This window comes from Mauremys mutica, chromosome 2 (genome assembly GCF_020497125.1).
Source record: "Mauremys mutica isolate MM-2020 ecotype Southern chromosome 2, ASM2049712v1, whole genome shotgun sequence".
Lineage (NCBI taxonomy): Eukaryota > Metazoa > Chordata > Testudines > Geoemydidae > Mauremys > Mauremys mutica.
The window spans coordinates 205,178,450-205,203,802 of record NC_059073.1 but is presented as its reverse complement, the minus strand read 5'-3'; the positions used below and the strand labels follow the sequence as shown (position 1 = coordinate 205,203,802).

At 42.6% G+C, this 25,353-nt stretch overlaps 1 protein-coding gene across 1 annotated transcript in view; it reads right to left on the bottom strand.

Moving 5' to 3' along the window:
- The window catches only part of DPY19L1 (dpy-19 like C-mannosyltransferase 1), a 103,295-nt gene that overhangs the window by 51,866 nt on the left and 26,076 nt on the right, over positions 1-25,353 (bottom strand). The window contains exons 8-11 of the mRNA XM_045007557.1: positions 15,897-15,954; positions 8,915-9,006; positions 4,756-4,855; positions 806-883 (exon numbers count right to left, since the gene is read on the bottom strand). Of these exons, the coding sequence (XP_044863492.1) occupies positions 806-883; positions 4,756-4,855; positions 8,915-9,006; positions 15,897-15,954 (328 nt within the window). The remainder of the gene's footprint in view (positions 1-805; positions 884-4,755; positions 4,856-8,914; positions 9,007-15,896; positions 15,955-25,353) is intronic.

Sequence of the window (25,353 nt, the reverse complement as noted above, 5' to 3'; positions counted from 1 at the left end):
AGGGGCAGCGCGCAGAACCTCCTCTCCACCCCACTGCCAGAGGCTTCAGAGATGTGCCAGTAGCTAGCTGCTTCCGGGAGCGGCGTGGGGCCAAGGCATGCAGGCAGCCTGCTTGAGCCCTGCTGCGTCGCAAGACTTTTAGTGGCCCGGAGATCGCAATTGAGTGGCAGAGGCTCCAGGACTGACCTGTTGATGGCAATCGGCGGTTTGGTGACCACTGAATTGTATATAATTATGGATTTATTTTTTGCGGGGCCCCCTTAGTCAGAGGCCCTCGGCTGCAGCCCCTAAAGCCCCGTGTTAGTCCGTGGCCCTGTTCATGAGCTGTTCCAATTAACAGCTTTGAACTGGCCATGATATTGTAGCAGAAGTGAACTTAGCTCTTTCATTAAAGGGAAAACAAGTCAGCGCACTGTTAATGATTTAGGATATTAAAATACTTGGTTTACATTTACATATTTGTCTAATCACAAAAATATTTATTTATTAGCAAGAAATTTAGAAAATATCTACTTCTATGACAGATGAAAATGTTGGTCTACCAAGTTTGACAGTATTCTTTTAAAACCAGTAGATTTTTCTTTTTTTCCCCAATACACAATTAGTAAAGGCAGATAGTGTTCTATTTTAAAAAGTCATTTTTGTGCATCTCAAGGTATGTGTATGGACAGGGATCTATTCCTTTTTTCCCTTCACTCTTAGTCTGACAGTAACTCTTTACACTCACAACTAATCAAAATACCTAAAACTAGCTTCTCTTGACTAGCTGGTTTGACTAGATTAATTTTTTAAAAGGAAGTATTACCATATGTGCACAAAGTATCTTCTGTAACTTGAGAGAGTCAATGTAACCCACAACATACACAGCAAATAATGAGGCTATCTGGAATTAAAAAGAGAAGATTAAACTAATTGAAAACTATACATACATACAGCATAAATACATTATTCAGCAATAACCCACAAGCATCTGTAGCTCCTTTTAATGGCTAAAGGCTTATGAATTTTTGCAATGGCTTATTTTGAAAGAAGGTGGGGCTGTGTATAACACCCAAAGAATACAAAACAACATGTAAACATTTCAAGAATAAGATTTAAATTAAAAGAATAAGTTGCTTTACTAATGTTAATGATCCCCACTTGTATTAATAATTTGCTCTTAGATAGTACCTCCCATTTTCAGATAAAAGAGCATTCATTATTATTAGTCTAAAAATCAGGAAATATTATCTCCACTTCACTGATGAGGAAAATGAGGCATAGAAATTAAGTGACTGCCCAAGGTCATGGATAACGTTTATGGTGATGCTAGGAACCAAATTCAGCTCTCCAAAGTTCCAGTCCACTGTCTTAACCAGCAGAGCACCCCTGCTGCCTCTGCCTTGATTTTCTGAAAAACGAGGGCCATTTTATCAAACATTTTAAAAATAAACATGATTCTGTAGTTTACATTTTTGGTGGCCACCTGCAACTAATTTTCTTTTTTGTGGTTAGGAGACCCATCCACCCCTGCCCAGATTGTTTCATTCAAAAGCAGCACCTGCTACTTCAAAATACAGCAGCCCAAAGTAGATGGGAGAGAAGAAAAGCTCGTGCATTCCAGGCACCTTGGGTTGACAAGGAGAGGAGAGAGAGAAGGGCATCCTTGCTCCTCAAAAATACAAGAAAAGCTGAGGACACAAATACTTGTGGGGGAGAGCCTCGGGAATAATTCTGCCAATTACTTTTCCACATTATCCTTTTATCCAGTTATTCATTCATTTCCCAGCTTTTAATTTAAGAGTCATGGGTGTTTTGCACCCTAGCTCAGGATAGCAGATGCTTAGGAAGGTATGAGTGCTTTTTCTATGCCTCTCATTCTAACCCCAACTTCTTCAGGATGATATTTAACACAGCAGCTTGTTCTCTGCAGACCCAAATAGGGAGCAAGACTTCTGCTTCCAAAAGGGACAATTACCTAAAGACTCCAGAATGCATTAAAAGTCACACATAGTTTAAAACAAAAAACCTGACATGGGCTAGTAATTAATTCACCATGTCCCCATATTTTATTTATTTTTAAGAATGAGATCAGTGATTGCAGCAACCCTTTGAATCAGGTAATCAACGCACTTGCACTTAGAAGCTACACACAAAGAGTAATTTTTCAGTGGGGAAGCTAGATATGACCAATGCTTTGTGTTGTGAAATCTAAGCCCTTACTTTTCCTAATCTACCTCCTATTGACTGAAAAATTCCTAAAAGCCCTGATTACAGAACTTTTTTTTAAATCTGTGCTAATTAGCACTTCTGGGCTTACATTCAAATGCATAAAGATAAGTATGTGCTGACTAGAGATATATTTAACAGACACTTTTAAACTACATTATATACTCCTGGGGGAAGTCTGTGCCACTGCATATGCACAGAATTCATTCCCCCCACAGATTTCTTTGTCTCCCCATTATTTTCTGCAGGGAAGCAAAGGGAAGCCACAAGAGCGGTCACATGCCAGCATGGTTTCCAGTGCCCAGAACAGCTGGCAGAGAGGTAAATCGCCAAAGGGGTCGGGGTGGGGATGCCCATGGGCATAGTTTGGGGGGCATAGTCCCCTCAGATGCAAGGCATGGGGGTATGCGGGGTCACGTGCCACTGCTCCCACCCCCCGTTTCTGTGAGCACAGAGCTGCCTGGATGAAGGAGGGTTCCGCTACGGCTAGCTGACTCTGCAGCTGGATGCCATCTCCTGAGTCGTAGTGCTGGTCGGGTTCCCCTTCTGCATGCTGGGAGCCATCTTGTTTTCTGTACAATGGTGAGTTCCCACAGTGGGACAGGGCAAGAGAGGTGGGTTGGGGCAGGAGAAATGGGAGAAAGGGGTGGGAATAGGCATTGGGGAAGGAAGGAGGATGAAGGAGTTGTGGGAGAGGAATGTGGGAGTTAAGGGAGAGGGATAGTGGCAGTGGAAGGGGAAAGGGATAGGACATGGGGAAGAGGGGGAGCTCGTCATGAAGCATTCCCTCAGCAGCAGCACTAGAGCTCCCCCATTAAGCAGGCCCATCAAACCCCCACCCCATCGAGCCCCACCCCTCCTGCACCTGGACCACCCTAATGAGCCCCACCAGACCCAGACTCCCACCCCAATAAGCCCCACTCCCCCAGCACCCAGACCCCCTGGCTGAGCCCCCACACCTTAACCACCCTTGCCAAGCACAATCCCACCACACCCAGACGGCCCCTGCTGAGCCCCAACCCACCTTCACCTGGATCCCCTACAGTGTCCCATTGTCCCTGCACCGAACCCCCACAACAAGCTCTTGTGCATCCAGATCCCACACTGAGCCACCCATTCCCAGACTGTCCCACACAGAACTCTCTCACCCCACACCTGGGTTCCCCCAAACTAAGCCCCGCCACACTTGTATCCTGGTGGGCTGAGCCAGCCTGCCCACCCCTGGAGTGCCTGGTGCAGAGGGGCAGGACCCCGGGGTGTTACTGGGACAGGCCCAACCCTTGCGCTGTGTCAGGGTTGGGTGCACCCTCACCACCCAGTCCCTGTCCTGGGGGGAGGAAGGGAGGGCTCCAGGGTGATCTTCCACTTCCATCCAGCCAGTGGCCTGTGCTCCCCACTGCCATGTTGGAGCCTCCACATCTATTTATTAACAAATAACATTTGCAGCATTTTAAAATATTGTGCACAGAATTTTTATTTTTTGGCATAGAATTCCCTCTGGAGTACTTAAATCAGACGAGTTCTTTGCTGCTCTCAGACAGTAATTACTGTACCTGGTAGCAATAGGTACACCAAAAGTCAACACTATCCACGTAAAATTCATGCTGGAATATTATATGTTAAACATAAAAAAAATGTCCAAGACATTTTAAAATAGTTCCCTATTTGTATTAATCACCTTAGTTTATTAACATAATTTTGTAATTTTAATAAATTGATTGTACTCAGATTTTTATTTTTACTTTTTAGACTTCAAACAATTTGGGCAGTGAAACTAAACGTGTTAATTTCACTTTCTGGTTCTAACGATGGGGAGTTTTTTCTTAATATATGCATTTCTAGGACTAAAAGGCAAATTACTTAAATTTCCATGCCTAAAAATTTTTGTAACTGAAATATTTTATTACTATCACAAAAACATTTGTTTTCATATATGGTTTTGCAAAACTACATTTGGACTATTTCTGTTTCTCTGGAGGCAGAAAAATCTGGGAAGGGCTCAAAATGGGCAGGCCTATGCTCAAATAAGGACAAACATTCTGGTATACTTTCCATCACCTCAGAGAAAAAAAAACCCCACAGTTAAGATTGTGGGACAAGAAGGGGACAATTTTGAAATAACTTTGGAGCTGTTAGGACAGCACTGAATGTGATGGTGCAATATGAATCTGGGAGCAAGAGAAGTCTGGCTGCTGCATTCTGGACTCTGTTTAGAGAACAGATATTCAGAATGAACGTAAAACCAAATTTTGGTTACTGTGCTACAGAATGACAATGGTAGCTAAAACACATCAGAAGTTCTATGAATTCATTTGACTGTAGAAAGCAGTTAATTTATCTAAATAAGATAAAGATTCTACCTGAATCGAAGTTTGGCAATGACCTACACACTTGTCTAAACATACTGTGTATAGTGTAATACTATAAAGCTTGAACTTATTATTCTGAAGCTACATACACACTATGCTATCATCCCATGTACAGGAACAGAGGTGTGTTTAATATATCCATGAATATTTTGGTGATATTCAATAAAAATTGTCTTACTTGTGTCAGAAGGACAAACTGAGCAAACTGCCAGGGAAGCATGAAAAAGACATTAGAAACACACAGTGCAATCAAGCTTCCTCTATTAATATTCGGAGTCCTTAGGAAAAAAGAAATAGAATACATACCAGTAAGTTAAACTATAATAGGCCTTTGCATTTCATCCAAAAGAGCATCAGAGAATAGTATCAAAAAATTAAAAATTGCCTTGTAACTGGACTTGCAATATAAATTGACAACGGTGAACAAAACAGTTTAAGTAACTTTTGTATTAATTTCCATGAGAATATATAAGAATAATTAAAATAATTAATTCTGACCTTTGCTATTTCATAGCTCACCTTTTGAAATAAAAGTAGAAGTTAAAGTAAACAAAAAAGTGCTGAGTGGCCCCACTAGGCAAGCCATAATGAACATTCATCTTAAAAACTGTAACATTTAGTTTAGAATTCCTTTCAGGCTTTATGAAGTGTTCCAACTCTTCAGATTTCTCTAAAGGTACCCAGACTGCCTCATTCTCATTGATGACATGACAGCCAGATGCATTACTCAAGTGACACAGACATATTTTGTGCAATACTTCTAGTACAGTATAATAAACACAGGGGATATATCAATGGTATTTGCTGACAACAGTTCAGAATTTAATCTCCACTTGTCTACCCACCTATGGGGAAATGAAAATATGGCAATTATTTGGGACTATATAGGGCTCTGTCCTCAAGGGTTACTGGCATCAGAAAAAGGCATGTCTATGGGAAAAGGAGTAGAAACTTTCTTGCCAATCTGTAACAGTCTGGGAAAACTGAGGCAGCCACCTATGAGGTTCGAAGACTTCCAAGGAAGGACAATCAGTTCCATAAATGGGATAGCATGCTTCCATGGGATAGAATGCTAAAAAGAGATGAAAGCCCAGCTCATTCAGACTAAACTGTTCCATCTGCTAGAAGACAGGAAATAAACTAGATAACTCAGCTGCAGCCAGACTTTATATTGGGGTCTAATGTCACAAACATCTTTAATTTCATCTATTAGGAGGATTGTAGTTATAATCACTTGTGTGAATTGACCCATATGTCCTTCCTTGGACGTTCTTGAACCTCTTGGATGGTTTCCCGTTTTCCCAAACTGCTGCAAGTCAGCAGGAAAGTTTTCTACTCCTTCTCCAACAGACATGCCCCTTTGTGATGCCAATGACTCCTGAGAGCAGAGCCCTGTAGGCCACAAATGGCTGCCATGCTTCCACTCCTCCACAAGAAGACAATTGGGGATGAAATTATATATGAGGCTACGAGGCAGGTGAGGCAATAACTGTATCTAGTTGACACATTCTAATACTCTCATCTGAATTTGCACTGACCCATGGTGTCCTCGGACTCCATTTTTCAATTACCTCAGTGATCAAATAAATATTTCATAATGAAAAAGCATCAAAGTTTCAAAATGCCCCCCTGGATTTCTGTCTGAGTGACAGGGACCACCAATTAAAGTTTCATGGAAGAACCATCTTCTGGCCATCTTTCATCTGCTGTGGAGAAATGGAACCTTGCCAACAAGCTGGAAGGACAGTATTGTGATCTCACTTTATAAGGGCAACGGACTGAGCAGTGAATGTAAGAGCTATAGGCCGATCACCTTATTGTCCATGCCAGGGAAGGTGTTTGCAAATGTTCTGCTGGCACGTTTGGAGCCCCTGCTCAGTGTTGCCCCCAGCAATCAGGCTTTACGAGGAACAGTTCCACATTAGATGCCACCAGCCCTCCGCTTGTTGTCAGAGATACACCATGAGTTCAAAACCCCTGCACGTAGCATATGTCGACCTTACGGCTGCATTTGATTCAGCTGACCAAGTCGTACTATAGAAGGCCTTAAAGGGTGTAGGTGTCCCAATCACTCTGCTGGACTTCATTAGCGAGCTAGAACCACTGCCCATGTACATCTGGAGAATCGGATGTCAGCACCTTTTAAATTAGTATCTGGTGTCATGAAGGGCTGTGTCTTGGCCCTACACTCTTTTGTTGGGCAATAGATTTCATAATGAAGTTTCCTTTGGACTTCAGAATAAACAGATATCAGGAACAAAATCCCTTCCTCAACCAAAGAATCAAAAAGACTGCTTGGAAGTCTAAAGTTGTCTCAAGGTCGCAGAAGTTGAAGGAGGTCGAGACGGTGGTCTCTTCTTTTGAGACCTAGGATGCCTTCTAGAGCTTTTGGGCTGTCTCACTGGGTAGTACAGATACCTCTGCTGGGCCTGATTGATTTTAGGGTTATCCTGGAATCTTTTAGTGTTCAGAGCTTCCTCCGTTTTGCCCCAAAACAAATCTGAACTTCAGAGGGTGTGGGACTTCAGCTGGTACACTCAATACCTGGTGCCATGAAACAGGGTGCATAGTGATGGCTGTCACGAGTTGCTGAGTCTGTTTCATCTAGCACAACCTCTGGAGAGGAGTGGGCAAACAACCCTCACTTATAAAAACCTTAAATTCCTTGTTCACTTTATCCAGTAGCTTATTCTGAAATTTAGGTCTCTAAAGCACAAAGGGGAAGTGTGAGGCATTCAGACGTGTTATGACAACTGATGATGGGTGGAGAAGGGTGGGGGGGAAAGGGCAGCTCTGTCCCCCTCCTCCTTTATGCTCTTGGCAATTAGCAAAAGCACACAGAGGGTTCATGCGCCCCCAAAAGAGTAATGCTACGGGAAAAAAGTTATCCAACTCTAGTGCACTGGTGCCCACACATCTAGGGTGGAATGACAAGGGCAAACACTCAAAAAATCATATATATGATTTCTGGTTTGTACAGTAAGGCTGTGTCTAAACTAGGAGTTTATTTCATTACCAGTGTTACCAACACCAATGTAGCTCCACTAGCGCAGTGTTAAAAATGTTGTGATAATGGGAGCCTAGCCTAAACCACTAGTATCACTATTACTACCAGTGGTGGAGACCCTTGGGTGTTAGCAATAATGGGTAATGTCTGAGGGGAAAAAACTAGTACAGTTGAACCCTGTTATGTCGCCGGCCTAGGGGTTTGCCAAAAAGCGTCGAGATAACCGATGATCGAGATAAACCCCTATCCACCCCCCCACCCCTGAACTCCCCTGCCCTCTCTCCAACACCCCCTCCCTGCCCCCTTACCGCGGTGCCTGCACGTGGCTGGATCCGGCGAAGCGGGACGGGGAAGCGGGGCCAGGCGGCCGTGGACGGGGACCCAGAGCCGGGCGGGGACCGGGGAAGCGGGGCCGGCCGGGCGGGCGGGGACCGGGGAAGCGGGGCCGGCCGGGCGGGCGGGGACCGGGGAAGCGGGGCCGGCCGGGCGGGCGGGGACCGGGGAAGCGGGGCCGGCCGGGCGGGCGGGGACCGGGGAAGCGGGGCCGGCCGGGCGGGCGGGGACCGGGGAAGCGGGGCCGGCCGGGCGGGCGGGGACCGGGGAAGCGGGGGCCGGCGAAGCGGGGCCGGGCGGCGAAGCGGGGCCGGGCGGAGCGGGGCCGGGCGGACGGGCGGGCGGCGAAGCGGGGACGGGCGGACGGGCGGGCGGCGAAGCGGGGACCGGGGAAGCGGGGACGGGCGGGCGGGGACGGGGGGAACCGCGGGGCTGGGGACGCGGGGCTGGGGAGCCGGGGAGCGGGCGGCCGGGGACGTGGGGAGCCGGGTGGCCAGGGACGCGGGGAGCCGGGCGTCTGGGGAACAGCGCAGCTGGGGAGCCGGGGAGCGGGCGGCTGGGGACACGGTGGGTCGGGGACGCGGGGAGCCGGGCGGCTGGGGAACCACGCGGCTGGGGAGCCGGGGCCAGGGCAGGAGTCGCGTGGCCGGGGAGGGATGCGGCAGGAGCCGGGCAGGGCCGCCGCCGGAGTTACAGTCGAACCCATTTATCTCGACCTCGGTTAGTGGCAAATTCGGCGCTCTTCTGTGCTCGAGATATTAGGGTTCGGCGAGATTAAAGAATCGACATAACCGATGAGAAACCGATAAGACAAAGAGGGAGTTTGGCGGTTCCACTTCTAAAACGTCGACTTAATAGGATTGGCAAGTTAACCGAGGTCGAGATAAATGGGTTCGACTGTATATACAAGACCATAGCCTCTAAATAAATGCATTGTCTCAGGGATTCTGTTTTTTAACTCTTCACTCTTAATAACCACACATAAATTGGAAGCTACCTGAGAATGTAGGTCAAAAGCAACATCTGAAGCACAAGGAATGGGTATGAGAAACTTTCACGGAGGGGTGGAGTCCACATCACACGCGTGCACTGAAAATAAGAACTGAATTAGTTCATAGTATGTTCTGCTACATTTTCATTTTTCCCCCGCAATGATTTTATGATTTAAAATTATCAACTACGAAAACTGAAATGGTACAAAAACAAATTAGATGAAGACTCAGTCATAAGTCAACGAAATAGTGTGTCATAAGCCAGGATACAAGAGATGAAAGAAAGGAGCATGCATGCTTGAGTGAAGATGCAGCTTTGGGTCTGTAATGGTTGAGGGCAGGAAGGGTTTAACCACTACTACTGACTCCTTCTCTTGACATGAGAGAACTACAGTGGGAATGATATCTTACTCTTGCAAAAACAAAAATCTGACAGCTTGGGAGCAGTTTTGTCCACCAAGAACAAAGATGCCAAAGTAACACAGGTTCTCCTCACCTCCACTTATTTATTATGGCCATATCTTGCAATCCCTTATTTACAAAAACAGTCTTTGCTGAAATCAATTAATTATGCATGTGAATAAGGACTACTCAAACAGCAAGACTAGCTAATACAGCTACACATAACAGAGTGCAGGGGAACAAGGTGAGGCCAACACACCTGTATGCCTACGTTAAGTCTCCCACACTGTGGCTCAGGCATGGAGAGAAGAAAGCAGACACTGCACCCAACAGCTGTGTGGAATGTACAGAAACTTGGCTCTGCCCACCAACACACAAGCCAGTAACATTGAGCAGCTGAAACTAAGTGTACCTGTTACATGGCTGTTGTAAATTACTCCCCCCATCGCAGAGCAAGTGATTAGAAGGCAAACCAATTGTGATTGAACCACAATTTCTTCTCAGAATGCTCTTGGGGTAGCAAAGCATGTGCCACCCCATATGGGCTAGGTTGAGCCTTTAGGTTCAGCCCTATACAAGGATTTGCAGAAATCAGATCCTTGGTTTTCAAAAGTCAATTCCACCCAGGAGTTAAGTCAAATATATAAAGTTTTAGATTTCAAATTAATGTTATTGTGCAATTATGCACAAGAGGCTTCATGTTACTTCAACTTTTGAAAGATGTTCCTTCTTGTACATTAGCAATTTAACTGTGTTAGAAAATTTTTGTTTGAAAGAAACCTGCTGTAAGATGTACTACAAATTCAATACAGTATCTAAATATAAAACCTTTTAACAACATGAAATATACAAGCAAAGCTAGAAGAAAGCTGTTTGTTGGTAATTAAACCTATCAGGTACTTATTTTCCCATCCAAAATTTTAAAAGTAATCTTGAACAGAAAAAGTACATCCCTCCTTTATATGCATTTACTGTGGCAGTGGAAGGGGAATGACTTTAGTGGACTTCTTCTAATACCGAGACTTTTACGGAGGAACTGCTGGTAGAATCAAAGGGTTTCTATGGACTTTTATTCTCACGTTAACTTACGTATCAGCAATATTCTCTCTCTACCCCCATCTATGTCTGTCTTGATCAATAACTGATTAGACTGCATAAGGTATGGTAGCATTTAGTCTGCAGCAAGAGTATGTGTATCTTAACCAACAGGGGCCTAAACTCCCCCCTAAATTGGACGATAGTCTCCAATCACACTTAAGAGGCCAATTAGTGCTATATGTACTATGCTCCCACACAGCAGCAATTCCCAATATCAGAAAAAACAGTGAAACAGAGTACGAGCCCAAAGGCAGCTCAAACTTGGCAGAATGTGGAGGACCAAATTTAAGTCGTTAGATGTCCTCTACTAACATGCAAGAGAGAAGGACACAGAGTTCAAAGGACAGATGCTGTACAAAGGAGGCAGGAGAAAGGTAGAGAATTTAAACAGAGGAAGTGCTTTAATCAAGGGAAGAGAACAAAATCCAGATTTAAGGAATGAAAATTATTATGAAATATTAAAACATCAGCTGAAAAAAGGAAGCACACACAGATGGAGTAGTAGGAACAAGCTGTTGAAAACGGAGGCAAAACTAGAAAATAAAAAGTTTATTGAAAAGAAGATAATAATAAAAACATTTTAAAGTGCAGTTCCACTCAGTATAGTGACTAAACACAACACTGTGCTGCTCCATGTTTGTCCTTAATTTCCAAATCAAGTGTGTTCAATTGACAGATGTTTTCCACCCCCCTCTCCTTTTTATTTATTTTAACTGTCAGCCACGCAAACAACTCCTGATCAGGGTCAGCCTGAATTCTCTCTTACTCTTGCATCACTGAAGTAATAAAAGAATCTTAAGAGAAATTTATTTCCCAGTTTATAACTGTTCATCCAGATTACCTTCAGATTAAACCCTCAGTAATATCTGTATAACCCCATTAGTCTTCAAAATGATTTTTAACAGGTGTAATCAACTGGAACTTAGTAAACAATTCTTTTAAGAATTAGCAAGCAGGAACTGAATCACGCTCACTCTCAGCTATATTGACTCTGCAGCACAAAACGCTTATTTTTTGGTGAAGTAAGTGGATATTATGTTAAAAGCACATATACTGTTACGTGATTTCATTTTTTAGTTATTTTTTTGAAAGTACAGCTACACTTAAAATGTACCTAATTTGCAAGATACAGAAAGAAAAAAGTAGTAAAAGCAAAAAGTGATACATAGGATGAGCAACCAAAAAAAGGGAGCATTTATCTTATTGCTATATTGACTTTACCATGAGTTGTGCCATTTTCCTATGCTTGAAATGTAATATTGCTGTAAGGTAAATGTTTCTTTTTCAAGATAGCCCAAAGCAGCACATTAATATTTTATTTTATGCCAAACAGCTATTTGATATAACACACAGACACCACACACACACATGTATGTGACTCCTTTAGCATTTTGTTGAAGCTGTAACACTGTTAATCTGTGGTCAAGGACAGTGGCACCCACAGTTGTATGCATGTTACACATGGTGCATGCCATTGGCAGGGAACCCAGGGCTCAGGCTGCTGAAAGGTGCGGCTGGGCAAGGTGCCAATGGGGAGCCCTGGCAAAGAAGCCAGGCCCACAGCAGCAGAAAGAAGGAGCAGTGTTGGCTACCTCACTGCCCACTCAGATTTGGCCCTGCAGCCCGTCATGACAGTGAGGCGGACGATCAGATCAATATTGAGTGAGTGGCATTGCAACCTGGTGCATGGGAGTCACAGTGCCACTAAGGTTTGGCCCGTGGCTTCTCTATCATGACAGGCAGACCTCAGGGCCAAAACTGAGTTGGCAGTGGAGTAACCAGCACTGCTCCTCCTCACCACAACCAGAGGGCTGGCTCCTACACCAGGGGCCTGCTTAGCTTTGCCCCACTTCCAGCGGCTGTGTTCCCTCTGCTCTTCCCGCAGGACTCACTAGTGACAGCCTCAAGACCTGCTAGTACAGGGAGATGTGGTGAGTGCCCACACAGGGGAGCTGGCCAGGAGAAAGGTGGTGGGGAGGCCTGAAGGAGGCAGACGCAAAGGGGTTTGGTTTTATGAACTTTGTGAAAAATTTCTGTGTGCACCTCTGAAGAAGGAACTAATTGGAAAAGTCAAACGACAATGGTTAACTTCCATGGTGGGGTGTGGCACATTTATACCTGTCTGCTAGCCTTAGTAATCAGATGTTTTTAGAACTTGGGAAGCTGTGCCTGTCCCACACAAGTGAGAATCCTGCACAAATGGTATCTTCAAAGAATAATTATTTTTGAACTTCCATTTGAAAGATATTTTATTAGCCATTTAACTCCTCAGGTTTTTAATTACTCTTAAAAACAAGACTGTTTCAATAACATCTGACATCCATTATCAAGTAGTTAAAGAAGCTCTAATGCAATTAAATGTAATTGAACATACTCAAAGACCTTTACCAAGCTCAGCTGAACTGGAAAAGGCAACACTAGTTTCAACTCAGGATGGAGCCATACTGCAACTAGATTCAATCTGAACAACAAGACACAAAGGTAAGCCAGGCAAAAAACTGTTACTAACCTTCCGTACCTGTTGTTCTTCAAGGTGTGTTGCACATCTTGAAGTCGTACCTGCCCAGCAGGCCTGCTGGTTTGCAATCCTAAGCTGCAAACCCCCCAGTAGAATAAACGTTTCTTACCTAATAAATCCAATTTCTTGGGGTCCTTTGCTATAGGTGTTGCACCTTGATGACCTTGCCTTTCTCTTCCATTGGCAGCAGATACCACCAGGGAGCCAGGTGCGGAGAGGTAAGATGAGTGTACAAGAACTCATAGCAATGGGCAGGCACAAAGTATTTCCGCTTAGCTCTTTTTAATATGGGGGTGGAAAGGGAAGCAGGAGTCTGCCACAGGGCTTTAATGGGGTCCATAATGGCCTCATTAAGAGGTAGGGCTACTTTTGATGGGCCTGCCACCACTAAAACATCAACCAGACTATGGGAGGACTCCTTCACTTCCTCTTGGTGAGCCCTATAGTCATCCTGGGGACGTGACATGCCCGCTCCTGACACAGCCTCATCAGGGGAGGAGGAGGAGGCCAGCACCAGCTGAGGACACTCTTCTTCTCTTTCCACATCGGAGGGTCCTGCAGAAACAGTTCCTGAAACTCAGCACTGAGTTCAGTACCCAAGTCTGGACTGAGCGTTGCCCAATGGGGGGGTGATGCTCTTCTTTTGGAGGCCACCAAATAGAAGGATCTTGAATAGGATCACTTAATTAAGGGAAACCTCCACAGGTTCCAAAAGGTACTCAGTGCCAAATCTGACCAGCTCAGTTTGGAGGAAGGTCTCAACACCGCCTCCATGAGTAAAAACTTCAGCCTGGCCTCCTGGTCCTTCTTCGTGCGATCTGGCAGCCGTCCCTGATGTAAGCCTCTCCCCAGCACTTCAGGCAACTAGTGTATGGGTCACTTGGAGATATAGCATTGTTGCAGGAGGCAAAGGGCTTGAAGCCCAGTGACCAGCCATGCCTCAGCACCAGATAACGGACCAAACTCTGCTAACTAACCGACCCTGACACAAGCTACAGCAAATTGACTAAAAACTGACTGACTATTTACAACTATATACAATTATAGGAAAAGGAAGACCACGGAGAAAGCTTGCTGAAGCAAGAATAATTCCAGTGACTGTCATGGGCAGTAAGAAGGATCTGAGGGGGTGCAATGTCGGCTGGGTGCTTTATACAGGCACTATGTGTGCACAGCACCCCAGAGGACACTTGATCTGCCCCAGTGGGTACCACTGAGGGGAAAAATCTCTGTGCTCAGGGCACGCAAACACCTACAGTGGAATGCACACGTACAATCACTCAAAGAACACCACATGTTTCTAAGTAAAAAACCAGAAACATAGCCAAAGGGCACTTAAAATCATTTATTCTTTCAAAACACAAGAGAGATGACAATAGTGGTAGAAAAAAAAATCAGATATTTTGGATTAAACAAATCTTTTTCTAAAGGAATAAAGCTTTTTTCAAAAGCTTAGCATTATTTTTCTGCATAGACATAGACAGTTTCTAAATGATATGTTGCCTGATAGAGAGACTATAGTAGACTAAATATTAGTATACTGACAGAAAATACATTCAACTGTGGCTATCTGAACCCTGAATTATCTATTATGTATTCACTATCTACCCTTCCTGACTTTCAGATAACTAAAATGATATTGTGTAAAGCAAACTTGCTCTATTTGTGTGTTTCTGAAGAAAGATATATTTTGTTTTGTAAAATTATGAGGGATTGTTAGAGGAGGTATCTGGAAGGATACTGATGGGCAACAGTGGTGATTGTCAAACAAAAATTCTCATTGTGTGAGTCATTTTTAGAGGTTTGTACATGCATCTCGAGATTGAAAGGTGCAGTTTTTTTAATAAGAGAAATAAATATTCTAGACATCAGAATGAACACTTTTATTTATGAAATCTCTACTGACCAGAGGGTTCAAGCCACATTTCCAAGATGTTTAAACACCTAAAGATGCAGGCTCTCAGTGACATTTTCAAAAGCACCTATGCTGGTGAGGCACCTCACCTACTTACACGCTTTTGAAAATTCTACCAGGTGCCTACCTGCATCTTTAGGCACCTAAATACCTTTGAAAATGTGGTCTAAGTGCCGTATAGAATAATACAACCGTATGAATATACATCAAACATCTCTATGTTCGGTACAAGAAAGTTAATGCAACATTAGGGACACATTTTAAGAGTGCCAGTGATGGTATTCAAAGCTACAATTTTTGTTCTTACAGCAACAATAACTATGCAAACATAGTTTGAAATCCTGGCCTCTGAGAAGTCAATGGGAATTTTCTCCACTGACTTCATGGGGGCTAGGGATTTCACACACAGTATGGTCTTCTGAATTTACTTCTTGGGTGGAGATGGAAATCAGTTTTTAATTTCCTGATTTTTGTGCAATTAAAATCTCAACCTGACACATACATCAGGATATGTTTCTCCACAACCCATTTCCAACACCATCTCCTTTATATTTCAGAGGGAGAAAAGGGAAGCCAGAAGAATATTATTCAAATAAAAACCACCAACTACACTTTTATGGAAAGCTCTCACAATTATATTCAAATGTTTCTAGGTTCCAACATTTCTTATAAGTTCTACCTTCCCTCGTTAAAAAAAAAGTTAGCTGAAAGAGAAATGACATCAGTGCACAATTATTAGTTACTGAGATTGATGTTTAGTTATGAAGGAGTTTAAAGATTTCTATTAAGAGTTTATCCACACATAGGTATATGGGAAGTGAAAACTGAAATTCAGTGAAAAAAAAGCTGTTTCTATAATGGTATCTTAAATACCACAAAAAGTTTACATTCACAGGTACTTTCAAAATACTGCATATTTTTCTTTTCAATAATGTTTTCTTACCTTTAAGCTTAGGCTAAGATGTAAACTACAAGAATTCTCTATTTTCAAGTAAAAATCATACACCTGATTTAGTCTAAAACAATCAAAAATGTCAAAGTCTAAAAGACCTACCTCCCCATGATTGAAAAAGTAGCACAATACCGTAACTAGACCTCCTAGACGGCTCCCACTGTGAAAAGAAAATAAAAAGTGAGTGCAACAGAATTTCATAATGTTCAAATAATATCTTCTGAAACCCAAAATCACAAGATTTCTCCACACCCCAGAATATTTAATCTTTCACTTTTAAACCTACAGTGACAGACATATATATTTTTTTTATTTTTTTTTTTATTTTTTGAGGGGAGGAGGTAGAAGAGAGAATTACAACGTAAACCAGTTAAGAGCCTAGATAGGCAACCAATATTAGTTTTAGAACAGTCCACCCTTGTTCTGCACCCTTGTATTGCATCTCTTCCCTGCAGAACTCCTCTGAATTTTCCTTACCTTTAATACACATGCAGTGGAATAATCTGGTTACCTAGCTCTACTGCAGGCTTTCCTCTTAGACCAATATTTTTAGAGGAAGCAACTAATTATCCGTTGGTCTTTAAGGTGCCACCGGACTCCTCGTTTTTTTGCAACTACTTAGGTGTTCCTCATTTTCTGAGTGTCCAAAATTTGACATATCCAGAGCCTGATTTTCAGAACTTCTGATCATTTGCAACTTCAGCTGATGTCAATAGGAGCTGCAGATTCTCAGCACTTCTGGGGAAAAAAAATAATCGGGTCCTAGGTGTCTCAGTTTGGGCACCCAAAAAATGGACACTCAAAGTTGGTGGACACTTTTGCAAATTTTGGTCTGAATCTGTGCCTTGTGATGAACTGGGGCTCTCTCTGTACAACTTACGAATTCTGGTTGATACTGTGAAGTTCTATTACAAAAAACTGATGTATTATGAGTACCTATATGTATATAGATACCACTGCTGACAGGTCCTATAGCAGGTACACACCAGACAGATACCATGAGGAATGCTTAGGACTCAATGACTAAAGCTGTGAGTCTGTCACAGAGGTCTCAGAAGTCATGGATTCTGTGACTATCCTGGACCTTCGTGACTTCTGCAGTGGCACCAGTGCGACTGACCAGCCACTGCTGGGGCAGTCTTGGGCTAACCCCCACCTCCGCAGCGCTCCTGGGCTGCCACCGAGCACCCGTGGCGCTCCCTCTCCAGAGCACCTGAGATTTAGTCATATATAGTACAAGTCATGGACAGGTCACAGATCATGAATTTTTGTTTATTGCCCGTGACCTGTCCATGACTTTTGCTAAAAATACCCATGACTAAATCTTAGCCTTATCAATGACCATATTCAGGTGCAAACACCTGGGACAATGGGTGAGCTGCACCCTTAGAAAAACCATGTTAGCTGACTCCTCAGAAAGGAGAGGGGAAGGGAGAAGCAGTGCAAACTTACCAGTAGAAGAACAGGCCAGCTGACCAGGAGGGGTTTAAACATACACGCACACAGGAACAAAGGGTGTGACAGGAAGAGGAAGCCTGGGGAATGAGGAAGGTTGCACAAGCTGGGTATATAAGAGGGAGAAATGCAGGCTGTTGCATATGGATAGTCTGAGGAGGGGGCTTCCTAAATGCCTGCTGCCTTCTGTACCCATATGGTTCCCCAAGAGCTCACAAAGGAAGGGTGAGCTAGTGAGGAATATTGTGGTTTCAGATGTTTGTTATTTTGTCTGACCTGTACTATCTGGTGCTCTACATGATTAAGTAAAGAGCATAAATGTGTTAGGCCCTGTGCAATGTATGAGTGTGTGTTCAGTTTCACAACTGCTGCACGTTCCTGAGCGTTAAAACGTAACTAGAAGCTTCACATCTTTTGTGTGGAGTCCTTGGAGAAGGGTATGTTTAAGTAACTGGGTTATCTCAGGGGCCAGCATTCATTAGGGGCCTAAGACAGATGAACTGAGATCCATCCTTTCCATGAAAGCATAACAGATTGAGTCTGTGCCCAGAAAATGTGCCAGAGGAGCCAAAGGAGGAAACAGGGCTGCAGCCCACTGAGACCTTGTAAGAATCCAGAGCAGCAGAGGCTTGGATTTCACTCATAACAGCCCTAGTGAGTGGCATGAGGTGCCACTTGCTAGGATATGACACCTCATTTTCCCATTTGTAAAGTGAGGGATAATATTTCCCTACTTCAGAGGTATTAAGATGATAAATTCATTAATGTTTGGGAGGCACTCAGGGGGCCATGCTAATGGACACCACAGAAAAGTTCATGAAAAAAAGCAATGTCATATTCATCGCAGCATTTGGATGGCATGAAGTAAATGAGGCATGGGTTGAGTAAAAAGAATATAAAGAGAAATCATTACCAGCTGCCTCCTTTGTTGAGCACAGTACATCCTGTGCCTTGAATGAGATGTAATTAGATTGTCATAATAAATATACGCAAGGGGCAGAATTAAGATTGCTCTGACTACATTAAATACTTCGCAGCCTTCTCATCATTCTTTCACATTTTTTCTAAATGGCGTATACTACAAACAGAGTTCCATGGGAGTGGAGTCATGTGAAAACCATCAGCCTATAAGCTAAATTATCTCTTTCCTCAGCAATGACAGAATGCATGAAAGCCTAACTGAAAACCTGTAACAAAGGCTCAGTCAGGCCATTGTGATCATCTAGTCTGACCTCCTTTGCAGGTCACAGTACCCCACTGTCATGGGTCTCACCCCCACTTGGAGCTGTTGGGTTCACAAGATGGGGACCTGCATGGATCCTTCTAAACTTAAATCCTAGTCTAGATCTGGTAAAAGCTGCCACCACCCAATAATGTACGTGTATTGGGACACAGTCCTTCCCCAAAATCCTTGGGGATCCCAAGAGCCCCAAATCCATGGAGTTCTTACACCGAGGAGAAATAAACCATTCCCCCCTGCTTCCTCCCCCCTCCCTTTTCCTAGGAGAGATACCGGGATCCAACTACAGAGGGATGCCTCCCTCCTCCCCTTTCCCTGAGAATCCACCCAAGGAAAGATCAACCAAGTCCTTAACAGAAAAGATTTATTAAAGAATAAAAAGAAAGTAACTTGTCTCTGTAATACTAAGATGGAACAATACACAGGGTCTAAACTTATTAATCTCTGGAGAGAATCCCCCCCTCCTTTCTTTCTCAGTAAAAGCAAAGTAACAGCAAACAGAAATAAAGAATTTCCTTCAGCAAACACACAATTGCAAATGTAGAAATCAAATTATAAGACTAATCCGCCTTTCTAATTAATACTCACTATTGGATAGTAGGAACTACTCCAGGAGAACTTGGAGACATGACTGGCCTCTCTTAACTCCCAAGAGAGACTCTAACAAAGAACACAGACAAAGGCTTCCCTCCACAGAGATTTGAAATTATCTGGTCCCTGATTGGTCCTCTGGTCAGGTGGTCATCAGGTACTGCATGTTAACCCTTTACAGGTAAAAGAGACCTTAACTATCTGTTTATGACACCCACCCACCCAGCTCCTGTAATAGACCCCTAACCTCTAACTGAGTTACTGAAGTCCTCAAATCATGATTTAAAGACTTCAAGTTACAGAGAATTCAACATTTACACTAGTTTAAACCTGCAAGTGATCTGTACCCCAGTGCAAGTGACCTGCGCTGCAGAGGAAGGCAAAAAAAACCAACAAAAAAACCAGGGTGTCTGCCAATCTGACCCAGTGGAAAATTCCTCCCCAACCACAAATATGGCAATCAGTTAGATCCCTGAGCATATGGGCAAGACCTACCAGCCAGACACCTAGGAAAGAATTCTCTGTAATAACTCAGAGCCCTCCCCATTTAGTGTCCCGTCTCCAGCTGTTAGGGATTTTTGCTACTGGCAGTCACAGATAGGCCACATGCCATTGTAGGCAGTCCCATCAGACCATGCCCTTAATAAACTTATCAAGCTCAGTCTTGAGGTCAGTTGGGATATTTGCCCCCACTGCTCCCCTTGGAGGACTGTTTCAGAACTTCATTCCTCTAATGGTTACAAATCTTCACCTAATTTCAAGCCTAAACTTGCTGATGGCCAGTTTATATCCATTTGTTCTTGTGGCCACATGGGAACTTACGTTAATTAATTTCTCTCCCTCCCTGGTATTTATTCCTCTGATGTATTTATAGAGAGCAATCATATCTCCCCTCAGCCTTCTTTTGGTTAGGCCAAACAAGCCAAGCTCTTTGAGTCTCCTCTCATAATGTAGGTTTTCCTTTCCTTGGATCATATCTGTTCCCTTCTCTGCACCTTTTCTAGCTTGAATTCATCTTTCTTAAACATGGGAAAGAACAATTGCACACAGTATTCCACACTTCTCTCAATCTCTCTACTGGAAATGCCCTGTCTGATGCATTCTAGGACTGCATTAGCCTTTTTCTCGGCCCCATCACATTGATGGCTCATAGTCATCCTGTGATCAATCAAAACACCCAGGTCTTTCTCCTCTGTCACTGACAACTGATACATCCCCAGCTTATAGAGAACAAGAATTTTTGCAGTTCCTAAATTCATGACCTTATACTTTGCACTATTAAATTTCATCCTATTTTTATTACTCCAGTTTACAAGGTCATCCAGATCTTCTTGTAGGATATTCCAGTCCTCCTCTGTTTTGCCAATACCTCCCAACTTTGTGTTATCCACAAATTTTATTAGCACACTCCTTGCTATTGTCAAAAATAAGGCTACATTTTTAGCTTGAAGCCTACCCAGTCAAAGGTTCTGGAACACCTGCCAATTGAAATTATATTCAAAATTATTTCATAGGTTTATTCATGGTTCAAAGTATTGCATACCTTCTGAAAATTCAGACTGATAAACTGTGCAAAGTGGAAACAGTTTTCCTTTGAAGACAGATTGTAGAGTTCATAGAACATGATAAATGCTCACAGAAGATCTAAATTACTTCAAAGTTTCATTCACAAACATGTATCCAAACAAAACACTAAAAGGTATAAAGGTCAGCACAAAAACAACAGCAGTGGTGCTGAATATATATAAATAACATTGATATCTTCCACACTAATAGAAATTTCTGCTACAATTAATGATAGCATGTGTTTGCAAAGGCATCTGGATATATTTTGAGAAAGAATACTAGTCAAAACCTGTCATTTGTTTGATATTTTAAGTCAGAAGCTAAAAAGCAAAGACTGCATCTGAAAAACCAACAAGATTTGCAAAATTTATGATTGAAAGCAGTGTCCAACTGAGTAGATACAAGTAGTGTAGCTCCATTGACTTCAGCAGAGTTATGTTGATTTATACCAGCTGAAGGATCTGGCCCCACTTTCCTAGCTAACTGGTTGAAAATGGTGAGTAATTTTCCATCCATAATAGAAATTGCTTTATTGAGAACCTGAGTAACAGGTTTACAATTTCTAAATTAGCAGAAATGGAAATTAGAATGTACACTTTACCAACACTCTGAAAAAATACAAGTTTATTTTGCAAACCTGTTGTGGAAAATTTGTGTAATTCAGGAGATATTAATATTGATTTCTGGCTTTCCAAAGTTAACCAAACCATATAGTTTTCTGTGAAACAAGGTATACAAGCAGAAATGAGAAAGAACATGTGTTATCATTCATGATATAGCGCATGAGTAAAAAATTAAAAACAAAGGAAAAACTAGCAATAGCACTGAAGCAAAGAATAATCCTAGGATTTTGTAACTGAGCCATGTGCACAGATATTCACATTTTATAGCATAGCCAGTAGTGATGGGATGAAGCAATGGACGGTTCTGAGGAATATTAATGGGAGAAAGGAACTTTGCAACACACCAACTGTACGTTGTCAGTTCAAAGCCAGAGGCAATCCAAGACCTGTTTATTGGCCTCTACAAAACTAATTTTGTGGTCACAGCCTATTCTGACAGAAATTTAATCACGTTGTCAGAAACCACCACCACAATAACAAAAAAAAAAAAACCCAAAAAAACATCCTTGATACCAGTCTCAATTGAAAGGTCAAATTTTGAATGGTCATGGATACAGAAGACCCTCTCAATCACAAGGCAATCTGTCCCAATCAGAGTTGAAGCAAGCTGACAGGGCATTAGGGGATCTTGTACTGTTAATGCTTTAGTTGTACCTCTTATATAGAGGACTTCAGTTTTCAGGACCATTATTTCCGTACTTTTCATTAGTGCTAAATTCTCTCTCACCAGTTAAAGGAATAATGAAAGAAGATTAAAGGAAACAAGACAAACAAGAGAAAGCAGTAGAATCTGGGGATACTTAAGTCACCATATTCCAATATGGATTTAACAAATATAAATAGGAAAATTAAGTTTTCCACAACTCTATACTGGGCAGAGAGTAACACCCTGTATACAATATTGTAACTACATATGGTTCTCTTCATGTATGTGTAAGTTTTCAGAGAATGTGATCGGGTTTCCACCCCACACTCACCCTGAAGGGGTTAATGGAGGCCAGATGGGCCAATTAACCTATTAGGCTGAAGGTTGAGAGGAAAGCCCTAAATAGGGGACGCTCACCTGTGAGGGAACAGGCAGAACTTCTATAAAACCAGGAAGCTGACAGCAGGAAAGAGGCAACAGGAAGGTAGTCTGCAGTCACTCCCTGGGAGAAGGGAGGTGGGTTTGGGGGCTAGAGAGACAAAGTAGCCCATGGTTGCTCCCTGGGAGAAGGGTGTTGAGAAGCTAGCAAACCCAGAAGAGTGGGGAGAGCCAGGAGGTAAGAATGCAGCCCAAGGAGTAAACAGCATGGTTGGGGACTGAGCAGACCTTGGCTGTGTGTTGTAGGTCTGCTGTTGTAGGTCAGCTGGAACCTGGTGCAGAGGGCAGGCCTGGGCTCCCTTACCCACTACTGGGGAAGTGGCACTGGTGGGGCAGCGAAATTGAAGATTCCCTTGGTCATTGTGGGAGTGACAGAGACTATGAAAGACTATATCTCGGTAGGGGACGAAAAACACTGAGTGAGCTGGCAGGAGGGCCAAGTCACGAAGAGAATACTGTGGTTCCAGGAGCGAGAGAGGAGCTACAGACCAGAGAGAGAGAGAGAGAGATGGAGTGACAGTGTGAGACTGTAGGAAGGGTCATCGACCTCATGAGCTAATTCCCTGAGGCTAGGACAAGGCCATTCAAGCTTATTAGCGAGTGGAGCACCTTGTCACAGGGAAAGAGAGTTAATGAAATCATGACAGTCTTCTCCAAACTGTTGGGCTCCTCTACATTAAAATACAAAAGAAACATTTATGAATACACATACAAAAGAATAGTAAATGTCTGTCCATCTCTGTCTCTCACACACATGCCTCCTCCCTACCTCTTGGGAAGAAGGAGGATGCTGTCTATCTGTGATATCAGTCTCTGCCTAGTAAGTGTGACAAATGGGGGGCGGCTTCTGAGTGAGAGAATAAACTCAATTTTTGTCTTCCATATATCAGAGATTCCCAGTTTCTCCAAGGCACTGTCTTGCAACTCTACCCTTTCTTCCACAGCAGCCTAGCAGTTACAAGGGGCATGTCCACATCACTCTACATGACTTTTCCAATCCCCATTTTGGATCTTTTTCACCAAAGATGAGAAAGTACCTGCCCTTCCTCATTGTTCGGCCAAGGATAAGCAGCAGAGTGAAACTGACATGATTATCAATGCTAGTGCTGCACATAAGGTTTTGATTAGGTTTCACTTCATAGAACTATGAGCGGTAGCAGAGGTATGGTGGTATTGTGGCTGCAGATGCATGATAAAGTATATATTCAGTCAGTTAATATTTCCTAAGTTATCTTTGCAACCAGAAGGCCTAGACATTATTTTTACTGAAATCTTTACACAATTCTGGGAAAGGGGTGGCAGTGATCCTCCTCTCCATTCAGAAAAGCCTTCTATTAACCCACAGTGAATAGGTGAGAAAATTTTTCAATCCCATCAACATTAGTCTGATATATCCTAACACCTGGGTGTACTTGCTGTTATAATGTGAAGATTAAGTAAATAAAAACAAATCAATAAAATACAAAAAAGACTACAACCAAAATATTAAAGGCTGTCTGAAAATGTATTTTTCTTTTAAACTTAATAATCAAATGTCCAAACATAAAATGGCATTTGAGCTACTTAAATATGCTTTTTCTACAATATTTTTAATGTTCACCCTTCACCTTCTACTCATGTGACACCTGCATATGCTCATCAGATTTTGTTATATCCACAACTGAATTTTGCTAGAACATGCATACTACTGAAAAAAAAAAAAAAACACCTTCTCCTTCCCTCCCCCCTCCCCACACTTTCCTATGCTTAATATTCTGTTCCTACAAGACAAACAGAAAAATTTAAGGGGAAGGTTACAAACTATCTATGGGGAATAACTGTCTGCAAGTTCAGCTTTTAAATGTTTTGACAAATATCTGATACCTTCTTTTATATCCCATAAAACTGGGATAGAAAGTGCAATATTAGTTTTGTGTTCTAAATTGAACTGATGAATTACCAATTTGAAAGGGAAAGCAAAAAATGTGGAAGGCCGCAGTTTTTCTGAGTACTTATCTGAAAGTAAGCCACCAGATAATTTTCAAACACTGCCTTCTAGGAGATTAAAGGAACAATAAAAAAAAATTAAACTTCTCTGTTTAACACAACATTTCAATATTAGCATTTTTGTGCCAATGATCTCTTATACCTAATCTAGGATTCTGGTACCTAATTTTCACTCTTAAGGAAAAATAGCCAACATTGTAATTAAAGTCTTAAATTAGTTTTCACATTTCTTGTACACAACGTACATTTGCAATTCTTAGATGTTGCATCTTGAAAACCTGAGGCTAAGATGGAAGTTACTTTTTGTGATTAACCATTTAGAAGGGGCCTATAGCTGACTGAACTGACTTTTGTTGGCTCTAGAGTTTCATTTGTTCAACAGAAAAACTTAAGGGCCTGATTCACTACTCCAGTTTTACATCAAAGTGACTTGATTGAAATAAAATCCAATGGTTTCAGTGGAGTAACAGCAGCACATAATTGAAGTGCCACTGTACTCACAGTGCAACACGCAGCTTACTGATGCATCAAGAACAAGTATCTCCTACCTGCAATATCCCAGAGAAACTGCCAGTGTCCAACAGAATACTAATACAGTATTTCAAAGGAAAATTGCCAATGCAGAATAGTCAGAAAGGAAAGGAGTACTGTGTGTCCAAACATGAACAATGTTTTAACTAAGAGGGAAACTTCCTTCTGGGTGTTGAAATGGACTCCTGATACCAATACTTTCAGTGTTACAAAGTTGAGCCAAAAACCAAAAATTTCTCACCCAAAATATCCAAAGTCATTGATCACGGAATTTCCTCATAAATTGACTAATATGTGAGTATATTATATTAATATGAACAGTGAGCTACAGTAGAGTGGTAATACCTAGGATCAAACTTTTTGGTGACAGAAGCCCAGGCCTCCTTCATTGAAGTCAATGTGAGTTGTTGCCAGTACCTTCAACTTAGGGTGACCAGATAGCAAATGTGAAAAATCGGGACGGGGGTGGAGAGTAAAAGGAGC